Raw genomic sequence first — 24,145 nt, forward strand, 5'->3', positions numbered from 1 at the left:
AACCATCATCTGAAACACCATTGTGGTTAATTCACAGCTCCCAATTTTCTTATTAACACACAAGTGGCTCTCAGTTTCTGTGTCCTTGTTTTATAGAACTACTAGAGTTTTGTTTATTAAAGGTCCTTTCTAATTCATGTGCAGGCACCTGTCATGATGGGAACATGACAGAAGAGCAACAGAAAAAATAACCAAGAAATTATTAAATTATTTAAAACAAGGGAAAAAGCCTTAGAGAGTAATGCAATTTGTTTTCAGTGTTGTTATCTGCGTTCTGCACATGAAGAAACAGGGGTATGGAGTAATGAAGGGCAAGTCCAGACAAAGAGTTAAACGTGCTTCTGAATGTGTTACCTAACTTGTTCAAACTGCCACATTATAAAACTGTTGTGTAGACAAGGCACTGTATATTTTTAATATGCTATCTGGCAGAGCTAGACCTAAGCTTAACACGTGGTAGAATATGTTAGTTAACCTAACTTTAAACTGTAGCCTAAGGCCCCGTGTAACAGCAGAAAAGGTTTGTCATGAGGACAGTGACTTACTCACTGTTAGCACAGGAAGTCTGCAGACTTAGTTTCTCACTTTGCCAATTTTATGATTAATACTCCTGTGTCTTAACCACAAGGCCATCATTTTTATATAAAGGACACTCTCTTACTTTAGAAATATTCCTTGTAGTAAGTGATCAAATCTTCCAACTTGAATGCCTAAATTTTTGGCTTTAAATACTTACTTAGAATCTAAGCTACAGCACCTAATATTCAGACACCCTGAACACTTCTGAATGAATCCCAGCTAATTCCCTAAAAGAGGAAGATGCATAGAGACTTCTGAAATCTGGGTAGCGAGAACCTGAGAAGATGACCTTTTTGGTTAACACTCTGAAAGTTTTAGTCTTTGAGTGTAGAACTTTATCATGCCTCTCTACCTGCCTCATAAAAAAGAGTATTAAAGCAACAAAGACATTTACCCAGAAGTCTGAAAATGCCAGGATTAGGATTTCCAATGAAATCTTAATTTGACTCCCTCATATTATTACAATACAGTATGTTTTATAATCAACTCTTTAATTATACGATCGCATACCACTGAAAAACAGCATGTGATCACATAATTAAAGACTACAACATAATACATATGCAGAAAGGAGACAAATTAAAGTTTCACAGGCAACCTTAACTCTTGCATTTCCTATTTTCTGAACTGCAACCCTAATAAAGTTTATTTAAACACAAATCTTTAAGGTATACCTTCTTAGGTAAAACAAACAAACAGCACATATTGGAAAACAAACTCTGTCATGTGGTATCATACCAAAATACACGTGGGTCTGGAGCAGCACTGGAAGTGTTCCAACTTGGGTTTTAAGTAATACAGAGTCATTGTGAACAAGGTGTAATACATTACTATTAGTTTGCTCCCATATTTAGTATCTGCTGAGCGGGAGGGGGTGATCACATCATACCTCTTTACACCCCCTCTCAACGCTTTCTTTTTCCCACCTCCAGTACCCACAGCCTACTCCCCGACTCTACCTCCGTATTCCAGTCTCTCTATTCAACAAATCCTGTTCTCTTCTCCAGTTTTGTTCTCCTTTCAGTTTCTCTCTTCCTTCCTCCTCTACCACCCCCAAAAATCAAGCAAATCCCTCCTAAACTTCCCTTGTCTGAAACCTGCTCTCCATCCCCACCATTCCCATCCAGCTTTGCCTCTTTGTATTTGCATCCAGCAAGCTCCTGCTCTGCACTTCTGGGCCTACAAGAGATCTGTAACAGTATAAAAGAAGTTGCCTAAAACCAGATTCAGGAATTACACTGAAAGTCATGCTGCCCAAATGGACAACAGCCTGTGTGGACAGACTCCCAGGGAAGCTAGCTGTGAAGCTCTAATGATTTCCTCAAGTCCATGTGAAAGGCAGTTATTTTCCAAAGGCAGATAATACAGTAAACATCAGGTAGATGTCCATAATGTTGTAAAGGCTTATTTTTAAAAGAAAGCTCCCTTGCTACCAAGTCTTAAGCAGATTTTAAGGTAGCCAGTATTCATATTTAAAAGGGGGTAGGGTGGGGGATATTTTCCTTTGACTGATTTCTGCAGCCACTGCGCTTTGGCAGAAATTACAAAGAGTTTATCCACAGACAAACAGCTGATATGAAAAATTGCAGCCCAAGATTAAAAAGTTGAAGCACCTGAAAAATAGATCCTTTACTTGCAAGCGACATGGAATCTTAATAACTGAGGCAGCTCCCAGCCCATTCTTCACTACAATATTAACAGGTTGGACATTATCAGCCATCTTTTACAGGGTTTGTCATTACAGAAGCCCTAAAACTGCTTTACAGACTTTGATACACAATAACATTTTGCCCATCAGTGAAGTGGTCCCCCTCTTGGAAGCAGCAGCAGCTTTACCACACATGGCCACTAAAACCCCTAGAATTTCCCAGTCAGATTTCCACTACAATTTATACCCACTTCATGTAATTATTTACAAACCTCCCTCCCTTCTCTCCCTCCCTCCTTCCTTCTCTCCAAGACTGTCACAAGATCTTTAATAATCAGTGCCACAATGACAGAATGTCAGAATATAATAAGTCCCTTTCCAGCTTACAGATCCAGGTGGTGTTCACTGAACAGAAGCAAAGGGTTCTTGCCTGTGTGTCCACATTCTTTTGCCGCCTTATCATTTATTTCTTTAAGAATGAAGAAAAACAAGCAAAAACCCCCTTGAAACAGAGGTTTGAGGCATCTGGATATGCATCTGTTTTAAACAAAAATAGTCTAGTGCACATCCTAACATGCACTACTGCATTATACATGAGGGTATTGCAGGCTAAAAGAAAGGAAATCGCATTACCAATTTACAGTTGGCTAAGGATAGATTTTTACAGTGCTACAAACTCAGCTGTTTACTTAGATTTGAATGCACATGACATTTGAACATGTGTAGCCTGCTGCTTTAAAGCAGAAGCAACCAAAGCTTTCCTGATACGGGAGCAGCCCAATGATAGCAGACTGACAGCACAGAACTACAGCTGGCCCACAGTTACCTACTATTTTTCCTTGATACATAGTGCTGTCTACAGTTGCTAAATGCTTGCATGTCTGTTCCACGCATCAGGTTTGGATTTTGTTTTTAATTGCCTTTAAAATATCCTGTCTTTTTCTTCTGTCACAGGCTGGCATCTTGTCATATGAGGGTGACAAAAGTGTGACACCTCTTAACAAAACTATGCATGGAGTTAGAAGCAGACAAAATAAGTCATGGATATTGACTCATGACTCAACTATAGTCCATTAACCACTAGGTTAAGAATGCTTTTATCTGTTTTTGCAAAACATAACAAAAAATACAGTAAACTCTGTTGCACATACACACATACACACATTTTAAGCATTCCAGGTGCTACTGTTTTCTAAAGTTTTTAGTTTTTACTAGGTTTGCATGAACCCACTTTTGGCATTTGAAACAGAAGTAACAATAATTTTTCCCCGTGTGCAGTTCTCTTTCTAGAGTTTATTGCTATAACCACCACAATTTAAAAGCCACTCTTTCCCAGCCTCACGTCTAACACAACTGCTTAAATCAGCTCAAAATGCACGAACGTGATGGATTAAGTGCTGCTACATCTGACATCTTCACTAGTGTGTGAAGACTAGTGATCACAACAGTTGCACAGCAGATCTCGGTGCAGAAGGATGACTGAAGAATCAACAAACCCAGCGTGTTATGATCTACTGGAGCAAGCCTGGGCCCGGCCGCAAGGAACCAGTTAGTTCTGATCCCAGTTCCATCCCTGAACTGTTGCATGATTGGCCATACTACGAGCTATTCCCTCACAGTCTTATCTTCTGGATAGGTGGTGTGAACAACATATTTTTAATCTCATATAGATGCCTCACTTGCATAATTATTTAGTTAGTGTTCAAATACTGTGGTAACTGTGCTTGAGTAACTGAAAGCATTACAGGCGCTTAAACAACAAAAACCATCATGTCAGTAGTGAAACCCCATCCTGTTCAAGCAAAATGTCAGCTTTTATCTATGTATACGCTACACCGAAGGAACAATGGGCTACATTTAAAAGTACAGCACAGTAACAATTTACGAATAATTTCACAGACCATGACTGTCTATTCAATGGCAGCATGCCAAGTCACACTCAAAGAGTTTTAGTTAAGAAGACAAAGCATTTTCTTTTACTTTAAGGATGTTAACTTCTACATAGAAAACCACAGCCATACCTACTGCTATGCTGGGAGAATAAGGGCATAAGTCTGTTTTTGAGGTCATTTCATTCACTTTATTGTGTGTGGAACTTCACTGACTTGCATTCATTATGCTTGTTCTGCTCAAAAATAATACCAGCGTCAGGCCCATAGCTCCTGACCTAACAGCATTATACTGTATTTAGTCACAGCATGAAAATAGGACAAAAGGCAGCACCAGACATATACGGGGAGATTATAAGGGTATGGGTTGATTTGCCATTCAAGGTAAACACTGCAAAATTTTAAAACTGAATCCAGTTTTCATTAGCGTAGCATGAATTTATTGGCTATTGTTTCATTTCTAAATAAAACTAGTATGACAGACACCAGAATAGACCACAGGATCTTTATTTAGAAAGCATGATAAAGAATATTTTTCATGCAACAGAAATGACAGAAACAGAATGGCTTATGTTAAATTACCTCCACTGGCATGTGCCATTTTCAGAGCTTCAAGAGAAACAGCAGGGGTTATTTCTAGCTGGCAAACAACCACTCTGGCTTTCTGGATGACATCCGAAGCTCTTTTCAGGTCTTCAAAATTTAAAAGCAGGTTGGCTCCTGGGACTATGGCAATGACATTCTGTCCTAAAGAGAACATATTGTGTTTTTTACATTAACTTTTGCAATAAAGTATGTAAAACAATTCCTTGCTTTTCTACAATACATTTCAGATGAGCATTTCAATTTGATTTCCAAAAAAAAACCCACTAAAAATGTATGCATTGCTGACATTTTCAAATACCCACAGATTTCAGATGATAATCAAAAAGATGGATGGACTAATGAATGCTACACTGCACAACAAATGCATTATATATTTATTTGGGAAAAGTCATGTATGGGCTTTCCCCAGCCTTATTTTGGTGGTTTCTGTGAGCTTTAGAGAAGCATTATAGTAGTCACAGTGGAGATGGGGGATATAGGCTAAGGGTAATATTTGCATTTTCCTAAAATATTCTGGTGGCACTTGGAAGAGAAAAGCATCAATGTGATTACTGTGTTCATATGCCAAAAATGCCATAATAATTTTAATTTTCCCATCAGCTGGGAACAGAGAATATTTCACACAGCCATGAAAACTATGCATATTCTTTAGATTTCACAGAAGCAGGCTTGCTCTATTTCCCTGCTACACTTCACGTTAGGGTCCCTAACCATCGTGAAAAACAGAATCAGCTTGTCACCAAAACCCATAAAGGTAATGCCTGTGTCAAAGGAAAGCTCTACCAGAAGTAAGTGAAGAAGGTGGGTGACATGCTCGTCTTCCCTTAAAGCTGGCCAGTAGAATGGTCTAAGCAAAGCTGTATGTGTGGAAGCACAGCAGTATCTCAAAGTATCTCACATCTAAGATCCTTTTCATTCTCACAGTTTGTTTTACAGGTGAGAAGGTTCATTTACGTAGGTTCCAAGTATTCTTTTGTTTTAATTCAGACATATAAGTTACTTTCTTTTGCTGTAGTTTTTTTCTTTCCTTCTTTCTTTTTTCATCTATGCTACAACACCTCGAGACCTTCAGGCATGGGTGCCTTCAAATTAAAATTTATTATTAATCACTCAGGTATTAAATTCAATAAGTCAGTTGTTCCTTGATTTACAGGCTCAGCCCGCCCCCGCTGAAGATTCCTTTAAGGACTGCCAATCATTAAAGGCTACCAATTCTGTAATGAACTGAATTACTCTGTAAATAAATATTTATGTTTTTAAATACATTATTTTTGTTGAATGCGACTTCAAAGTCCTTTGAATAAGAAACGTGCAAAGCTTGTCTCCCTAAATATGTTCTGAAAAGAAAGCAGGACAATGGAAAGAATAATATAGTGATCTCAGAGGGAGGGGCACAAGCTTTCCAAAGCAATTCCGTTGTCAATGGTTTGGTACAGAACAGCTGCATATGAAAAGCAAAACCTCAGCATTTAAAGCCAACGCCCTGCTTTTCAACAGACAATGAGGGGCATCTCGGATTAAAAAAAATAAAAATAAAAAAAGAGAGAAAAAACCTTCTGCAACAAGTAAATGCTATCAAAGATATCTGAGTCCTGCTGAGGAAACATTCAAAGGCAAATTGCACGTATTTTGCCAGGTGTATATTTTGAAAGCTTATGGGGTGCAGCAGTGCAAACAGTAAAAGGCAGGGAATCAGTGGAACAAAAAATTTATTTCACTTCTGCCTGGACTCTGTGCTACCTAGAATCTCAGGCTCTATCCACATGTCTTGTTGCGTTATCTTGCTAAACTATTTAGCTGTACTGACATGTATATTATTATTAGACTTCAGAGCTAATGGCCCAAGGCGATAAGGAAGACTGTTTGCTTAAATCCATATGTGCAAATTCAAGGTAGACCATGCTGCACTGGATCACAGTCAGGAGCTTTTCTTTGTAACTACAAAAGGTCAGAGACTTAAAGTCTGCTTTCACACCTGCCAGGGAAATGCAGTACCTACTGTGGTGTACAGTCTGGATGGGCTTAACCCAAGCTGGAGAGAGAAAGCCATCTAAACCTCACTAACGGAATGACAGCAGTCACCACAAACTCACACCAGCACGCATGAAAGCAGAACCCAGACCCATGCACTCCCAATCAACACCAGCATTTTGTATAAACAGCAACCACTTTGTTGAAAGCAATTATTTCTTGCCAGGGAAATCAGATGGGAAATAAGCACCAGGGACAATAGAGTTAAAGACAGATGGCAAAGAGGGGTGGGATTCATCTTGTCCAACACTGACTAATTTTTAAAAGTTTTTTAAAAAATCCTACGTTCTAGAAAATTTGAAGAAAACTCATTTCTAAAAAAGACTTTTCTAGGTTCCTTCAACAAGGAGGAGACATGAGTATTTTGAGAGTTTTTTTAATCTTACATATCTTAGATACCTGTTTGAGGGGGAGATAAACTAGTCTAGAAATGCCTATGTATCTCTGTTAACTCTAGGTGAAGCCTTAAGTCATTCACATAACTTTGAAACAGCTCAAGTAAGGTAAAATGCTACCCACACTGAGAATGAGAAAAATACACTTACTGCATTACCAATAGTTCTAACATAACTTCACTTAGGTTAAAAATTCTCAGTTTTGATGGGAGCATCAAATTTTAAGTTTTGCAGACATCAGCTAGAATATTAAGGGCCACATTCAGAGTTGCTATAAACTAGAACAGCAAAACGAAGCTGATAAACTTGTGCAAGTTTACACCAGATGGGGATTGGATCCAATCAATACTTAAAAACAGTGTGAATGTTGCATATATAAATACTGTCCTCGGACTTCTAAACCTGCTGCTGTCACTTCTTAGAAAGATGTGCAACTCAAGCTAGATTTTTTTTTACAAGTGCCATTTTATACATGCCACCAGATGAGAAGTGTCAGTGGAAAACTCAAAGGCAAACCAGTAAACACCACAGTGCAATAATGATCACTTTTTAAAATGGGATGATGAACCTAAAAGCATCAGTAGTGCTTAGAACTCACCAAAATCTCAAAACAATGCAATTATACCAATAGCTGCAGAGCTTCTGCAAATAATTCATAGGGAAAAAAAGATATTTGTGACTAGAAAAGAACGATATAAGAAAAACATTTGCTGCCAAATCACACAGCTCATGAATATGAGGGCAAGTTTTGGGTGTGTCATGGTATCCTAATTTCTATGCAATCGCCTGGTAGAAGCATAATCTTGTACAAAAACCATTCAAGTTCGTGATGAAAGCCAATACACAGAAATTCTATAAAAATCCAGGTGACTTTTCCTCATAACCCTGAAGGTTCAAAACACAGATTTTCTCTTTGTAAAGTGTAATTCAAACAAGCTGGCACATGTATTCTCAGTTTGCCTTGTTTATTTAGCCTTATCTAAACATATATTTTGAACGTTTTTTTAATACTAGTAGCACTTTGGTATTGAAAGTACACTTACTTACAAAATAACACCTATTCACTGTTCATGAATGATTAATAATTATCATAAAGTCAGCACAATGCTTATCTTAAGTGAGGGTTATCCAGCAGTGTTCTGTGTAGGTAAGCTTTGTCTTAACTTCCAATAACTAAGAGCACTTTAATCATGACCTGCCAACCTCTGTTGTCCCTCCACTGCATTTTTGCAATGAACATGGAAATTGTCACACTGGTTCAAACTACTGGTCCAGCGAGGCCAGCTTAATGGCACCATCAACAACCACTACCAGATATGGACAAAACTGCAATAAAATTCACAGGTAATCATGTAAAAAATAATCCTTATGGATTTCCCCCCCCCCCCCCCCATATCTGTATGCAAAAGTGCAATACACATCATGACTTTATGGAATTCTTACCATTCAATTGCACGATGTTAGCAGGTGTGCTAAGTGACAGAGCTAGGGGAAAGAAGGCAGGCTGAAAGGAGAAACAAAAACTGGGTTCAAAGTGGTGCGGTGCACCTCAAAGAAAACATGTTAAGAAAAGCAGCTGGATGTACCAGCATTTCTCCTTACGAGAGGAAGTACAGATTCAAAGCGTACAGAGTTCTGGTAAACTGAAGCTTGTGTTTAGTCAAAGCCTATACAAAGAGGCGGTTGTATAAAAGAGAACAACTAAAAGGAACTCGGAAGTTCCAGAAAAATTTCAGCACGGGCTTCTGAGACCAGCTCAGAAGGAACCTTTGCAACAAATCTGGGCTGCATGTTTTCCAATGCAGCACTATAAACTTGTTGAACATCGCTCCACCATTTTGCATTAAAGCAGGGATTTAACCTCTCTATCTTTTATTGAAACTATACTGTATTGTCTCAGAATATAATGCAACTTTAAGAATGTCAAATGTGCCTAATAATTTTCAAATTTTTGGTGCTTTGCCAATTATAATGATGGGTGAGTTATAGCTGTGCAATTCAGTAACCAGTAAAAATCTTCCCAGAAATTCAGCAGTGCCAGCTAGACAGACACAGGTAACATCAGGGAAAGTTTACTTCAGAGCCTCCTCTGACTTTGCTTTCTACAGCTTTCTTTTTCTCTGCTTTCACTCATCCATCATAGTCTGCTCCTTCTACTTGAGTATCTCTCCTGCTTCTGCCTGTGATTTTACTCAGTTGATATTTTCCCCAGGTACTGGTAGTTGCATTTGGCAAGACAAAGTGCAGGTTACCTATGTGACAATACAGCAAGTAAAACTTGGCGATTTAGAGAGATGATACCTATGTTTTTTACTTGTCCCTCATTGTCTTAACACAATACACCATCACCACCCCCAGTTTCAAATGCTTCCCTTTTAGGTATAATTTGAACTAGCAGAAACTACTTTACATCAGTGCATTGAATGCTGTGGTGTTTCAGCTATGTCAGCACAACTACTGTGGTAAAACATGCATGTGCAGACAAGCCTTTCAAAAAGTGCTGTAAAACCTGTTTAGGTCAAATCAGCCAGGTTTCTACAGGAAAAAAAAAAGTGTCTCTTGCAACAGCAAAGCACATAAGTACTGCTATTTTATTGCAATTTACTCAATTCAGGCACCAGATGGTTTTAGAAAGAAGTAACAACCCGAACCATTACCAATTCTGTGCATCTGTTTGCTTTATAGCATAGTTCTGACCAGGTTTGCTCTTCTACTAGATTTTAAATGAAATCTGAGGCCAGCAGTAACTTAATTTAAGATTTTTCTATTTCTGAAAGAAACAAACTACATGACTTTATGCATTATTCATCTCATTACGTGAATCACAAGACTATCGGAGACCCTTCACATTGACACTAACATATAAGATAGCCCACTGTGAACCTCATCGTACTGAATCAGTTTCCCTTTTCTTTTCCTGGTGCTTAAAAAGGTTTAGATCTACAAGATGGGTTTGTTCCTTACCCTTCAGAAAAATTCATGGTGTTATAATTTTAATAGTTCAACCTCTGTTCATTCAAGTTTAGACCATGTTTATCTTAGCCAGCCATGCACATGAACTGGGAAGCAATAAGACTGCTTCTTACCCAACCCTTCTGGACAGCACACCTAGTGCAAGACATGGTTACATGTACAAAACAGTGAGCCCTGGGAGCGTGCTACTAGATTCTTACTGTCTCTCTTATTTACACTGGCCAGAGTAGTGACTGCATGTGGCCTAAGAAAGAACTTCATCAGAGTTGCTGTGGTAATTTACCTGCTGATCCAAACCAAGAGAAGGAGGTGGAAGTAAGAGGCCGGTATCCAGTTTATTCAATGCATTAGAGCTACCTTATTTCTGAATTAGAGCTGTCATGCAAGGCTTTGATTAATCTTACTTAGGGAAAATTAAACTCACATCTCCAACTAATTTGCCTAATTTTCCTGAATGTTCCTGTGTAGACTTGCTTTTAGTCACAGCCCCTTCCCAGGTTTGTTCCTGGAGTGAATAGTCATGTTTCCTTTCCCATTTTGAGCTGTAGCCCCTGTACTACCATCAGGTTACATAGGAGCTTGTCAAGTTGATGTGTCAGCTAAGCTGTGGTAACTGTTCAAATGAAGGCTCTTAGCTGTGCCAAAAGTGAACTAAACCAATCACACTTAATTTGCTATGTTTGCAAAAACATTATTGGTCCTGAGCTCTAAATTTTGATCCAGACACACATGTTTCTCCTAAGAGCTCTCAATAACTTGCTTGAGGAAAAGATAAACAGAAGGTTTTCAGAGGATGATTTAGCAATCTTGAAGAATATGAAAGCAAGCCAAACCTCTTTTTCTTCTTCTGCAATATGAAAGCAAAGGCATAGGCTAAGGAAAATTAACACAGGAAAACTAAACAGGCCATTTCACTGTGTAGTCATCACTGCAGATGCAACTTGGGATCAAGAATTGTGGTAATATTACAAGATCAACATAAATATTTCCACTTATACTAAGGACAATTTATTTTCCTGATTCAGAGCATAATGACTCAATGCGCTGAGGAGGCAAACTCTTTCCTCACAGGACAAGAGGAAATGGCCTCAAGTTGCATCAGGGGAGGTTTAAATTGGATATTAGAAAAAATTTCTCCACTGAAAGGATTCTCAAGCATTGGAACAGGCTGCCCAGGGAAGTAGCTGAGTCACCATCCCTGGAGGTGTTTAAAAGACATGCAGATGTGGCACTTAGGGACACGGTTTAGTGGTGGACTTGGCAGTGCTGGGTTAAGAGTTGGACTCAATGATCTTAAAGATCTTTTCCAACATAATTATATGATTCTATAGTAAAAGTGCTACGTAAGTTGTAGTGGAAAAGGAGAGCTTTAACTTTCTGCTACACTGTGCACTGGTCATTGTAAAACTAGATAGATCAGCTGGCTGATTGAATTATGGCTATTGCACTGCTAATCTAAGCATCTGATTCTGCTGCTTTTAGGCACCTCATCCTACAATGTTGCCTGTAATAAAAAAGGAAGTGCAATGAAGTGTGAATAAGATCATGAAAAAAATGAAAGATATAGAAAAAATAATTCCACAATTAACAGTGACATGGCAAAGGTTTCTTTTATGGCTGTAGATGCAGAACAAAAAGGACAATTCAGAGTAGAAATATGTACCTTCACTGTCGACAATTATTGAAGCAGCTCCAGTAGCAGCATCTGTAGTCTGACCTACAAATGCTAAGAAAGGGAAAAGTTACAGCATGCATTACTTCAATACATTACTTTCAACCAATAGCATGTGATGCAGTTTAATTGAATTAAATCTAAAATGAACCCATAACCTCCAGCAATTTAAAAATGCTAATTACTCTTTCATGTGCAACAATGCCAGAGAAGCTAACAACAACAAAAAGTGTTAATTTACACCCACAAAACAGAAATGCGAGTCCAACATTCTTTAATTTGGCTACATCTCTGCTTTAGAGAAAGCATGTTATTTATGCAGCCTTCTCAGGCACTCTACTCCTACATGGAAGTATTTCTTTTATCCAATGAAGCAACAGAGTCAACACTGGAGAAAACGAAAATATTAAAACAACACAGCATTTAATTCTGCAGATCGTGCTATGAAGGCAGTGGTGAGGCTGTATGTTTCCTCTTTGGATTATTATTCAGATAAATTAACTAGAAGTGAGGCTGGCAGTGCTGTCTATTATAAAGATTGTTCCATATATACTACTATAAGAACCTGTTTTCAGCTGTCAGCAAATTTGTCAAATATTAACCAGTGGTCCGAAACTTTCTATGACAGGTGGGTTTTTGTAGGTAGAACCGTAGTAGAAAACTGCCAGAAAAGCTGAGTTTGGTTTCCACCACCCCCCGCGCCCTGAACTGTATTGGAGAAAAATCTACTTCTTTGAGACAAATTGTGGTGACCTTTTGTTTAAGAGGCTCTGGTGTTCTAACATTTTAGAACATGGACTTGATGTTGGGCAAAAGTTGGCTTCTTTCCGAAGATGTGCCTTTTGTGGCCAATTTAAATATCTGCTCAAATCTGAACAAGACTGAAAAAACAAATAACATCATGCTCATTCAGTTTTGCTAAAGTATTGCGGGTACTCGCCCTGGAGGTACCAGTATCTAGTTCTGAGTTACAACAGTCACAGCAGAACTTTCCTTGCAATTATAACTTCATCATGAGCTCGCTCTAGACACTGGAATTGAAAGCAGGGAACTTGTGTCTTCTGTGCTCTCAGTACTCTTCCTGCAGAAAATAAGCAGCATGAGCTGCAAGCTGCACAGTTCAAATGTGGGACAGAGAGTAACATATCATTAAAGGTCTAAATGGTCGGAACAGCACTGGCAGCTCATAGGTTGTGGACAACAGGAAGACTGGGATAAGGGGAAAATTATGAAACAGATTGGAATTCGAAAGAAAAGGGGTAAGGTGATATGTTAGGAAATAGAAGAGCAACGTAAACAAAGACATATGACAAGGATCCAGGAAATGGAAGCTGGCAGAACTGGCATTATGGCAAGAATTTTCACCCATTACCCAGTATCCTTATGTATAACAACAGGAATAGGCTAGACAAAGATTAAACTGAAATGAAAAGCCAGGGTCTGAAATAAGACTGTCCTAAGCAAAAAAGGTCTGTGCACGCTGAATCACCCTTGTCTTCAAATCCTGTAATGCAAGCTGGGATCCTGGACCAGCCCCACGAGCAGTACAACCTATCCTCCTCCAGGGCTGACCAGTGTAGAGGGGTGACAATCTAACACCCTTCTGACATAATTTTAACTCAGTCCACAGAAACTGATACCTTGGACCTAAAGGTTCCAACCCTTCAATTGATGTATCTAGTTATCAGTGAAGTGCACTATGATGGAATTTCTGAAATTTTTCTCCTACACTTTTCTTTTGCTGCTATAAAGATATTTAAAAATATATGTTTAACATTACAAGATCAATCATTTAAATCTGAAAACATGAGTTTTAAGGTTCCTTGTGGAATATACATTTTCACTAAGTGCTATGCATTATAATAGTTTTATTTACATGATCAAAGACTTTATTCATAAGGTAGGCATACTTTGGAGAGATTTAGAACTGTACACTAACAGACACTGTTTTTATGGTATCCTTGCTTGGTTTCTTGCCTAAGTTGGAAGATATGCAATGAATAAACCTGTATATACATTTGTGAAATATTTAGATGCTATACTGATAAGCATAATAAAAGCCCACAAAATACTGATAGCTCTGTCTTTAAAGCAGAATTTGAATAACGCAGTAAATGAAGCTCGTGGCTGCACATTAAACAGAAAAGATAAACAGAATACTGAATTGGCACTTAATGATTGCATCTGTCCATCCTTGTCCACCCTGAAGAAGACCAGAGTAATATAAATAAAAATATGATCATGTAGTTAAGTAGCACACAACAACACATTTACACAAGAGAGAATTAGGGTTGCAGAGGTGCAAAGATACTAGGATATTGTGAATGCTTAATTTTCCCTTTTCCCGAAAGCCTTTTAACATTGATTTTTGTGTGTGTGTGTTAACAAATATCAGCTGCAGTCTCTAAAATGACTGCACCTGTCATTTCACAAAACAGAGGTGAAATAGACTGCGTTGACAAATGCTTTTCCACTGTACCCCTCCCCTCCCAACATGAAATTGAGGTTGAATAATCAGACTGGATTTTTCAATTTCTAACCAGGCATTACCATCACTAATGCCAGCCTAAAGAATTGCATAACAGCAAGTTATCTTCACGTGCCTTGCGCTGATGTAATCCTCTGAGATTTAGAGGTAATAAATTACATTTTATTTTTAGTGGTACAGCTGATTTCAGAAGTCCCCACATTCTCACCCATATTCATTCAGTTCTGCCAGCTATGTTAAAACAACTATTCATAGTTTTGAATGATAAAACACATCCAATGAGGCAATAAAATAAGAAACCCTCCACTACCAGTCTTTAAAGCCTAAAAATGAAACAAAACGGTTTTCTTAAAGTATAATTTTACCTGTAGAAATACCATTCTTCTTCAAGTTTTCAACATAATCATTGCCAAAGGAATCCTTCCCAACCTACACAAAAGATAAAAGGATAGGTTTTCTTGACAGAAAGGTGAGAGGACAGATGGATCATCTTTAGACAACAGAACGCTCTAATCCAATTTGAATACAACACTTTGTGTTGCAGCACTTTCCCTTATTAATAAACAAATAATAGTAAAATGTATTAATAACATTAATAAACAACAGGAATAGTGTTCTGCAGTTTTCTCCTCCTTTATTACAAAACTCCCCCTTACACCCATGTTGCTATATTCAAGTTTCATCCTCTTACAACCACTGTGTTCCCTTGACACTGAAACCTGCTGGGGATTGTAAAATCTGGACATGTACTGAATTATTCAGCTTTGAATTAAAAGCACTTAGCAACTCCGGTGTCCATCTTAATTGCCATTCCTATTTTGTATTTTCTATCTCAAGTTCCCTCGGTGGAAAAATATCAAACTGTAGTTATGGAGTAGAAAGTGACAACAAACATGCCACTGCTGGTTTCTATAATTCTCAGTACTAAATGTACTGTTTACAAATTCAACATTTTTTGTTTGCTTTATACAGCAACAGCAGATCAAGTTGAGTTAGGGAGTCAAGCTATGCTCTTGTTTTTCTAACAGCAAGTTAAAGAGCTTGTAATTTCAGCTCCACTAATCCTTTTACCTGAACAGAATTCTGCTTGCTGTTTATTCAGACTAATAAAAATTTCTTTTTGTTACATTACACAGAAATGTATATATGGAGAAAAAAATGGTATAACTCGCTTAATGTCAAAATAGCATTTAAAATATATTTATAAAGCCAACATGGCTTTGAATTCACCTCTGTTAGACTACATTTTGAGCATGCATAGTGTGTGCTTCCACTTCCAAGAGTAAATTGTGTGTATCAGAAGTATCAAAGACTGATCAATGCTACTGGAAATATCTTTGCAAGAGAAAAAAAAATAAATCTTTCAGATTGGAAGCCAAATCAAGATCCTGGTCATGGTCTAGACAATGAAGGAATTACATGAGGAGTCCTAATGATCCATCTTCTCATAAAACAGCACTAAATGGCTAACGGTGTATTTGAGTTACCAGAAGCACAAAGCAGCTGCCTCTATTGCCTGCTGTTAGAAATTGGTCTACTTATGAGCTCAGTCCTTTAGAAACCTCAGAGAAGACCCAAGTACTAACTAGTGATCACAAGGATCAAACCTTGTGTTTCAGAATTCTAAACTTTAAAGTGCAATGGGTGGATGATCCTTCCCACCACATATTCTATTGCACAACCATGTTTTGAAACATACTTTCATTTCCTACAGCCTCTATAAAGGATTTTTCTAAAGCATTATTAGGGATGGTCCCAGTCTTACTGAAGTAGGACAGCAATTTAGGTCAAAACAGTCTAACCAGATGGGACATTCCTCTGGTACATGCAAAAAAAACCCACAACAACATTTACTTTGGTCACCATCTTATTCATTGTTTGCATATTAGAATATTTCTGTATCTCTGACTACTCCCAATTTGCCAGACAGGGCAGGTTGTCAGAAGCTGCATCTTCCTACTTCTTTAGGCTGGATGACTGCAGCCATCTGCAATTTAAAGTGAGTCTGCTCACCTCTGCAGCCTAACAGCTGTACTAACGGAATGCATTCTACCTGATGGTATCACTTTCTCCCTCCCTTGCTGCTAATAAAGTTTCTACAACAAATCTCAGGATTTGCTCAGTTATTTCAGCAACAAAATATTTCATAACCATTTTCCAAAAGCTCAACTGAAACTTCCTTCCTTCAGCTCTGGGTCCTACACAACTGACAGACAGCCATCCCTTATTGTTCAACTGTCATAACAACTGAAATCAGCTGTAGTACTTTTGCTCACAGCAAGACATCTCAGTGCTGGAGGGAAGCCCTCAGAGGGGACTCCATGGAGGCCCTTTTCCTCTGGGAACTTTTTTCCATGTTAGTTCATCTGCATCCAACCCAGTTAATCCTAGTGCATTCAAAAGGCTTATCTTTCCATTCAGGCTTTACCCGCAAGGAGGACAGAATATTGGACATCAGGCTCGTTCTAGATTAAAGGCATATTTACTGACCATGTCAAATTATATAACATTTTTTTAAGTATTTTCTGCTTTTGCACAGACTGTGCTAGATGGACTATCGTGTAAACAGAAAAATAAATGCCTTAGCCTGCTGACCACAGATCATTGTATGTGCTAAAATAGCATTTCTTCTTTATTCAGTTCTTAACAACAGCAGTCACTTGTACAAGCATTATGGTCACACAGTTTGTATATTAGAATGAGTGGAATTACGTGAGTATTTTTCAGTTGGAGTTTTCCCTGCTTACTGTCATGTTTTGCATGTGGAGCTAGGGGAGCTAGCTGGCATGATAGCAGCTAAAATTCTAGCAGCTTAGAGAATCAAACTCATCTGTACCTGAAATACAACAAAAACATGTAACTCTTGACAATTGTTTAATCTATTCAATTGTTTAATCTATTCTATATGCACTTTTTTTTTGAGTGTTTACTTTTTTTCTTCATAAGGTAATGAAACAGGTATTAAAGATAACTATATGACAGTAATACAAAAGGAAAAACAATTGAATATATCCATCATATTGTGGGATGCATCATGATATAGCTATGTTCTCACAATGAAGTGAGGATTCAGGCTTACAGCACTTTAACATAAATTTGGCTTAGAAATCATCTAAAGAGAAAAGAGTACCTAGCATGGTAATACATCACTTCCTAGTTCTAAGTAGGAATCAAATGCAGCTGAGGATTAAGTAAAATTTAGTATATGCAGTTATCAGGTTAGTGACATCATCACCCAGTGAGGATCACTCCAAATAGTCCATCAGAAGTAAAGCAGGACTTTTTTCAGCACATACAACCTCCAAAAACCCAAACAAACAAAAAAGCAACTTTGAAGAGTTTGGGCTCTCAAGACCACTGCAATTTTCAGTAGTGCAACAGGGTTCTTGTATGAACACCAGCAATTAATTTAATCGCTTATATCCTTTAGTTCCCTGTCAGTAATCCTGTACCTTTCTCTGAACAACTGTCTTTCTCGTCTTTTTGAAGTGGCAACTATTCCATCAATATATTGTTTTACTGTACTGAGAAAATTAAGGAGGGGAGTTTAAGACTACTACTGTGATACATATTGATAACCCAGAGCCACTTGCAGATACATCCAAGCACACAGCAGAACAGTTTGAACTTCCACTAATTAAACTCAGTACTTTAATTTTACACTAAAATCCACAGCATTCTATGGCATCTCTAGTCATAGCTGTAAGTCATCCTAAAACTCCCCCTCTCAAATCCTCACCAGATAGTCACCATCTCTCCTTTGTATTTTACAGCTCTGAGGTATGAAGAACGCCTTGTCACTTGATCTGAGATGTCTACCCCTATTCTTATTAAGGATATCCTCTATCTATATTATATTTTATATAAGAGGATGCCACACTTCAGCAGAATGTCCCTCTTTTGGAAAGTAATTTGAAATTATAGAAATTGCGAAATTTTATTAGGAAAGTAAATGTTTCCAGAAACATGTACGCACTGAGCAAAGGCTAGACCATTAAGAAATAAAACAAAATTCACACTTTGAGTGAAAAAAAACCAACTTTAATATTTAGCAGGGAATTCATTGCCAGTTCATCTTGTACTTGAATCTGATCGTTCTTGAATGCAAAGATGATCAAATATACACACTATTACAGAAGCACAAACATTATCAATATAAAAAAAATACCACACTGTAAAAGAACTAGTGATAATGATCCACAGCAATGCTTGCAGGTGTAATTTAGATTTATAGTTACCATTCTTTACCTTAATATTGGATTGGAGAACCAGAGAGAAAGGCTTCCTTGAGATGTTTTCAGTACTTCTAAAAAAATCCCTGACAATGATCCAACAAATTTAGCATTCTCCCTAGCTATGGCAATAACAAAGTATGTCCAGTGAATTTGAAGTTTCACCTACAGTTAGCACAGGATAGACAATAAGGCTACGGAGAGAGAAAATCTGATCTTAACCTTAGTAATTATCCCTCAAAACTTGTAATGTTTAATGACAAAAATAAAAAAAGGCATTGTAAGTACATAGCACCTGCCAAGCTGAATCAGCCTGATGGTCTGTGAGCCAGTCTTTAGAAATGCTGTATATCAGATGTTTCAGAAAAGTGGGCAAAAAAATCCCATAGCATGCAAAAGTGCTAGAATTTGGAAGCAAACATCTCATCCTGATCTCAAGTAATGAGATAATGATTTAACCCTTGAAGCACAAAGTTTTACATTATTTCCCAAATTTGTTACTGGCTTGTCATTGTCTTGACTTTCAATCAGCTACAAAGTAAATTTCAGAATGACTACAATGCCTGGCACCTGAATGTCATCAATGAATCCCTGATCACTGTAACAGTGGGGAACATAAAGAGGGAGGGCTAATCAAGATTACTTGAATTTTGACCATCTCAATTTCTCTCCAATTTTTTTTCCCATGGTACCTCAATCTAAGTTTTGCAGTCCTTCTTTACATGCAGTTTCTGCCAAACCTCTAGCCAACTAGTCTTTGATTCTGGCAGTGTTCTTAAAACAGCTTCCTCCATACTTAAATTGTCAGCAGAGATAAGGAAAAGGGACCTAGAGGAGGATTAAAAAATAAAAACAAAAAGAAGCAAGTCAAAAAAACAAAAACAAAACTAAAAACTTTTCTGTAAGTCACCTAAAGGTTTACTGGAATATGCATGATCATTTAGTTCAGCTGGAATCCAAGAGCAAGTCAGTGCTTACCTTGCAGATCAGCGAGGTCTTGGCCCCAAGTCGAGCAGACTGGACACATTGGTTGGCTCCTTTCCCACCAAAACCAACAAAAAACTTATGTCCAAGGACAGTTTCTCCAGCTCTTGGCAATCGCGTAGTAAGGCTATTCCAATTTCAAGTAATATTTACATACATTAGTGACTGAAAATAATAAGAATCTTCAAAATAAGAATTACATTCTTATAATCCTAAATAGTCCAACAGCCAGCCAGTAAGACCAAAAAAGACTTGAAAGATCTTTTAGGGTCTCTACTCCACATCCCACCCGTTTAAGTTTATTCCTTATATGCCACTCAGTCAAGCTTCTTGTTTATTACTCAAGAGAGGGACTGCATTTCTTTTGTTCATGTTTCATGTTTCTACAGGAAAAGAAGCACTTGATCCCTGACTTAGATTCCCCAGTGCTAACTCAATACAGATAAATAATAAATCTATAGGTCTCACTGCTCATGTTGTTTTACTTTAACATTCAGCTCAAGTTTACATATTGTTAATTTAATTTCATTACATCTAATTATACCTTCTTGAACCACCCTAAGTAATTTTTCACTTTGTTAGTGTTCACACCCCTCAAAATTGTAGATTGTTATCAAGACCTTCCTCCCCCTTGCTGTCACTCAGGCGCACTGTACGTAATTAAGTTTTTTCTTTTTAAAGTTTTCCTCTTACAAATCAAGCTTTACAATTTCTCAGCATTTTGTTGTTTCTTGAACACAGTCCAATTATATCTACATCCTTCTGGGGGTGGGTGCCCAGAACCAGATGCACTAATACAAGCAGAGACTCATCAGGAGTGTATCTGGTTTAATTTCCATTTTGGAAAAAACAAAACAAAACTGCAACTTTGTTAACCCTACCAGATGCTTTGCTATCTCCTGAAAAAGTTGAAGGGAAGACACCACTGAGACGGTGTGGATGAATTTCTCCAAATGCAAAAGGCTAATCTTACTTTTCACTTCTAATAAAATATGTAATTCAAAGTTGTGTTTACAACACTCAAGAGTACCAAAATTTCTGTCTCCTCAAGCCATACATTCCAGACACAAAGATTAAAAATGTAATTCCTTCCATCTCTTATGCTACAAATGAGTTCACAACACGTACGGAGGGAAGGCCTCCTACGATGTACTAGCAACCTGTTCAGTCAATGACAGTTAGCTCAGCCAGCTTTCCAAAAGCCTACAGGAAAGAAAGGGAGCGTGGGGAAGGGGAGTCTGAAAGAATGCAGAGGAATCTGCCCTAATGAGGAAGAGATTGACAAACATTCATGTTAATTCATAACATTATTTTACCAAGAAATCTTACAGAAACTTCAAAATTGCCATCCTTCCAATTCAGAAAACAGGTGACGTGCTTCTGCATCAGCAAATCCCTACAGAGTGCTTTTTGAAAAGGATATGAAGGATACGTGTATTACTTTCTGAGTTTATGCTGCAACTTCTGGAGCAAGTTGGTGTTTGCAAAATCTTATGGAATTAACGACAAAGCACAGCCCAATTTACTGAAAATACTCAGGATAAAGCAAACTTTTTTTCCTCCTGATTTTCAATTCTAGCACCCATCAGTCCAAAGTTTTAGCATCATTAGGATATCAAGAAAACCTAAAATTAAACTAGCAAAGCCAAACAAGTCCTGAACTCCCAGAAATTAAGATTTTTGCTTTGAAGGAGTTGCTGCAGGTCTGTGCTTCATTGGTAGTTACAGTTGCCAGACAGATGCAGGTATGGATGCAGACGCTAAGTAAGGATGCTCACTAACAGAGCACACTGGATTTTAGTGTGAGTGTACAGTAGCCAGCCAGCAGGTTAATTTTGTGTGGGTGACACAGAGAAATGCCAGAAGGCTCACACATACCGCTAATAGCACTCATTTTGTTTCCAGAAAGGCAGAACCAGGAACATTCTGTTGGGAAATGTTTAAACCATTTTAAATAAAAACGCAACAGCTTTTTAGAATTATACTTATAGTACCTTACATATATATAGAAAGGGTTGCTAAGTTAAAACTGCCCACAGCAGCATCTGGCACGTTGTTTACAACAATGAGTAACTGTAAGATTTCAGGGAACAAGGTGTAATGACTGTAGATAAATGTTTATTGATGGTAACATCTATAATTTATCGCTATTTTCACCATGGGATACCAAATTAGGGATGGTAGTGGACCAGAGAATGAAGGTCACAAAACTTGGCTGAGAAAGCTCATGTTCAGCCACTGCCAGGGTACTGCGTGCACACTTCTAAAATTATGTGCCATTCAGTAGAGTTGTACCATGTAGAGGAATGAAGCTGGGTTAATTAGCATTGATAATATACTGCTGTGGGCCGGCTTCAGGGGTGAGGGGTGGGGCTGGCCTATGTAGATAAGGTGCAGCTGTGGCTGGTTCTGGTAAGGGGTTGGGCAGCTAGTGAAGAAGGAGCAGCCAAGGAAGGGAGAGAGGAAGAAGCAAGAGAAAAGGGAGTGTGCCCTGGATGAGGTGAGACTAGGAGAAGGCAGCAGAGGGACTGGCATTGAAGAGTGTGCTGATATGTGGTGGTAAAAGACCTTGTTGTAGCTTGATAGTTTGGAAAGTGCTGTGACACTACCAGTCTTGGTAAGAAATAGTAGTAGCAGCTCTTGTGTAATTCCTTTCATCCACAGATCTCACTATGCTTTAAAAAGCAGAACAACATCATTATTCCTGTTTTGTGGGTGTGAAACTTGGGCAAGTAATTTTGCCTTTTTGTGCCTCAGGTCAGCCAAGAAGCCAGTGGCAAAACCAAAAACAGAGATCAGCTCAACCCACTAGCTCACACGGTCTTCTCATTTAAATTCTGCAGTATGAAAATGGTATCAAGTCTCAATTCATTCTCCTTCCTTAGGGTGTTTTTCAGAGATTATAGCTTATTCTAAACAGAATTTGTTTCCACAAAAAGCTAATCTATTTTTAGACAAAGATTAACAATTGCAACATCCCAGCAGACATCTGCTAATAGTGCTGCTCTGAGTTCATGCACATTTTCAAGAAGTATGTTCGACCATACTTATTCTTGTTTTAACAGTGACCAGACCATGACTTAATTATTCTCTCAGTTATGTTGGTATCAACATGCAACTCCAATGGACACATCATAATTGTACTGGGGAAAGAACAGGCTTGGTGAGATGAGAATCTGAGCCTCCAAGTTTCAAGCAGCACGGTATAACAACTGCCTGTGGGAGTCAAATAGCTTGTTGAAGATGGGGAGATGACCTTTTTTATTGTTTTGATGAAAGGTACAGGGCAAAGGATCAAGTTGGAACAGTGATTTATAATTAGCCAATTTTAAAAATAGGCTAACAGACTAGGCAAGAACAGGCAGCAAGTTCCTGTAGCTCACTGTAAACAAAACCCCCACCTTATTACATTTCAGGCATGATCGTCAGTCTTTTCAGACCAATCCTCCACTCCAGAAGCCTATTTTTACTTTCCATATTAAACAAATTCAGAGTACTGATCTATATATAAGCCTGGAGTTTTCACTTTCACTGAAACAGGTATCCAAAAATATTTTTTTTTTTTTGCTAATAAAATGCTGTTCTCTTGTTAATTCTGCAACTATACTAACTTTTGGTTCACATCAGACAATTTTAATGAGCATTTCAGGCTTCTGTTATGAGAAGGCAATGATGAGTAATCTGTATGATTACAGGACTACAAATTCTTGGCTTATTGATGGTGCTACAAAGAATACTCAAAATAGCCTAAAAGTGATGAAACAGCTAATGTTACTCCAAAACTAGGCTAAATAAGTTAATTAGAAAAACTGTCACACAAGCTTCCAGAATTGTTAAATAAAATGTTTTGTAAAGCCGTTTACAACCTCGACATAATCTAAAAACACTGACCTGAAAAACCTAATGTAAGTTGCTATCCATCAGACTACTCTTTGCTTATGTGGCAAATTATGCTCAACTTTGAGAAGATAAATGGTACAAAGGATATTGAGGTCTCACATCTTACGAATGACCAGAAACTAAACTTGAAAGCCCCTCAACGCTAGTTAGATGGGAAATAAAATCACTACATGTTTTGGAAATTGTGCATCGTACTACTGAACCGTATTTATAGAGGAAAGCTCAGACTGAAGCATTCAGAAATAATTTGGACATTACAAACAAAGGAATATAATCACTCAGAATTTGAACTGAGTTTTTACAAAACAGTATTTAAATGTAAAGAACAGGGCAATGCTGCCCACATTTGTTCATGGCAAATGAAGAATGATACATCCACTTGTGTTTCAGAGGTTTGGGATGAATAACGTACACACATAAGAATTTCACCATTGCAGTAACTTCAACACTCTCTTCCAGTAAGTGTGCCACAACTTCCCTTCAAGGCTAGAGCTGATTAGCATTTGTATTTTTAGACAGACATCCCTTAGTAAGGATGGCATTAGAAACAGAACAAAAGCCTTTACTGCTATGTTGAAGCACTGAATCAGAGGTGAAAGTGCAACTTACTGAGTCATTAATGTCCCTTTCCCTGGTATTCTGGGTTTTCTTGAAAAGTTCCCATGTGAGCAGTAACTAGATCACATTCAGAGATAGAAAGTCTGAAGAAGGAAGGAGGGGAAAGGGAGAGATCTATATTAGCAGGTTT

At 38.0% G+C, this 24,145-nt stretch overlaps 1 protein-coding gene across 3 annotated transcripts in view; it reads right to left on the reverse strand.

The window, feature by feature from the left end:
- RBKS (ribokinase) overlaps positions 1–24,145 on the reverse strand; it is a 69,775-nt gene that overhangs the window by 31,004 nt on the left and 14,626 nt on the right. For 2 of the 3 annotated variants that reach the window (XM_037405687.1, XM_037405688.1), the window contains exons 2-6: positions 24,007–24,098; positions 19,492–19,624; positions 14,647–14,710; positions 11,785–11,847; positions 4,699–4,863 (exon numbers count right to left, since the gene is read on the reverse strand). In XM_037405687.1, coding sequence (XP_037261584.1) covers positions 4,699–4,863; positions 11,785–11,847; positions 14,647–14,710; positions 19,492–19,624; positions 24,007–24,014 — 433 coding nt within the window. In that variant the 5' untranslated portion in view covers positions 24,015–24,098. The remainder of the gene's footprint in view (positions 1–4,698; positions 4,864–11,784; positions 11,848–14,646; positions 14,711–19,491; positions 19,625–24,006; positions 24,099–24,145) is intronic. The other variant, XM_037405686.1, reaches the window with a different exon arrangement.

The sequence above is a fragment of the Falco rusticolus genome, chromosome 12 (genome assembly GCF_015220075.1).
Source record: "Falco rusticolus isolate bFalRus1 chromosome 12, bFalRus1.pri, whole genome shotgun sequence".
NCBI lineage: Eukaryota > Metazoa > Chordata > Aves > Falconiformes > Falconidae > Falco > Falco rusticolus.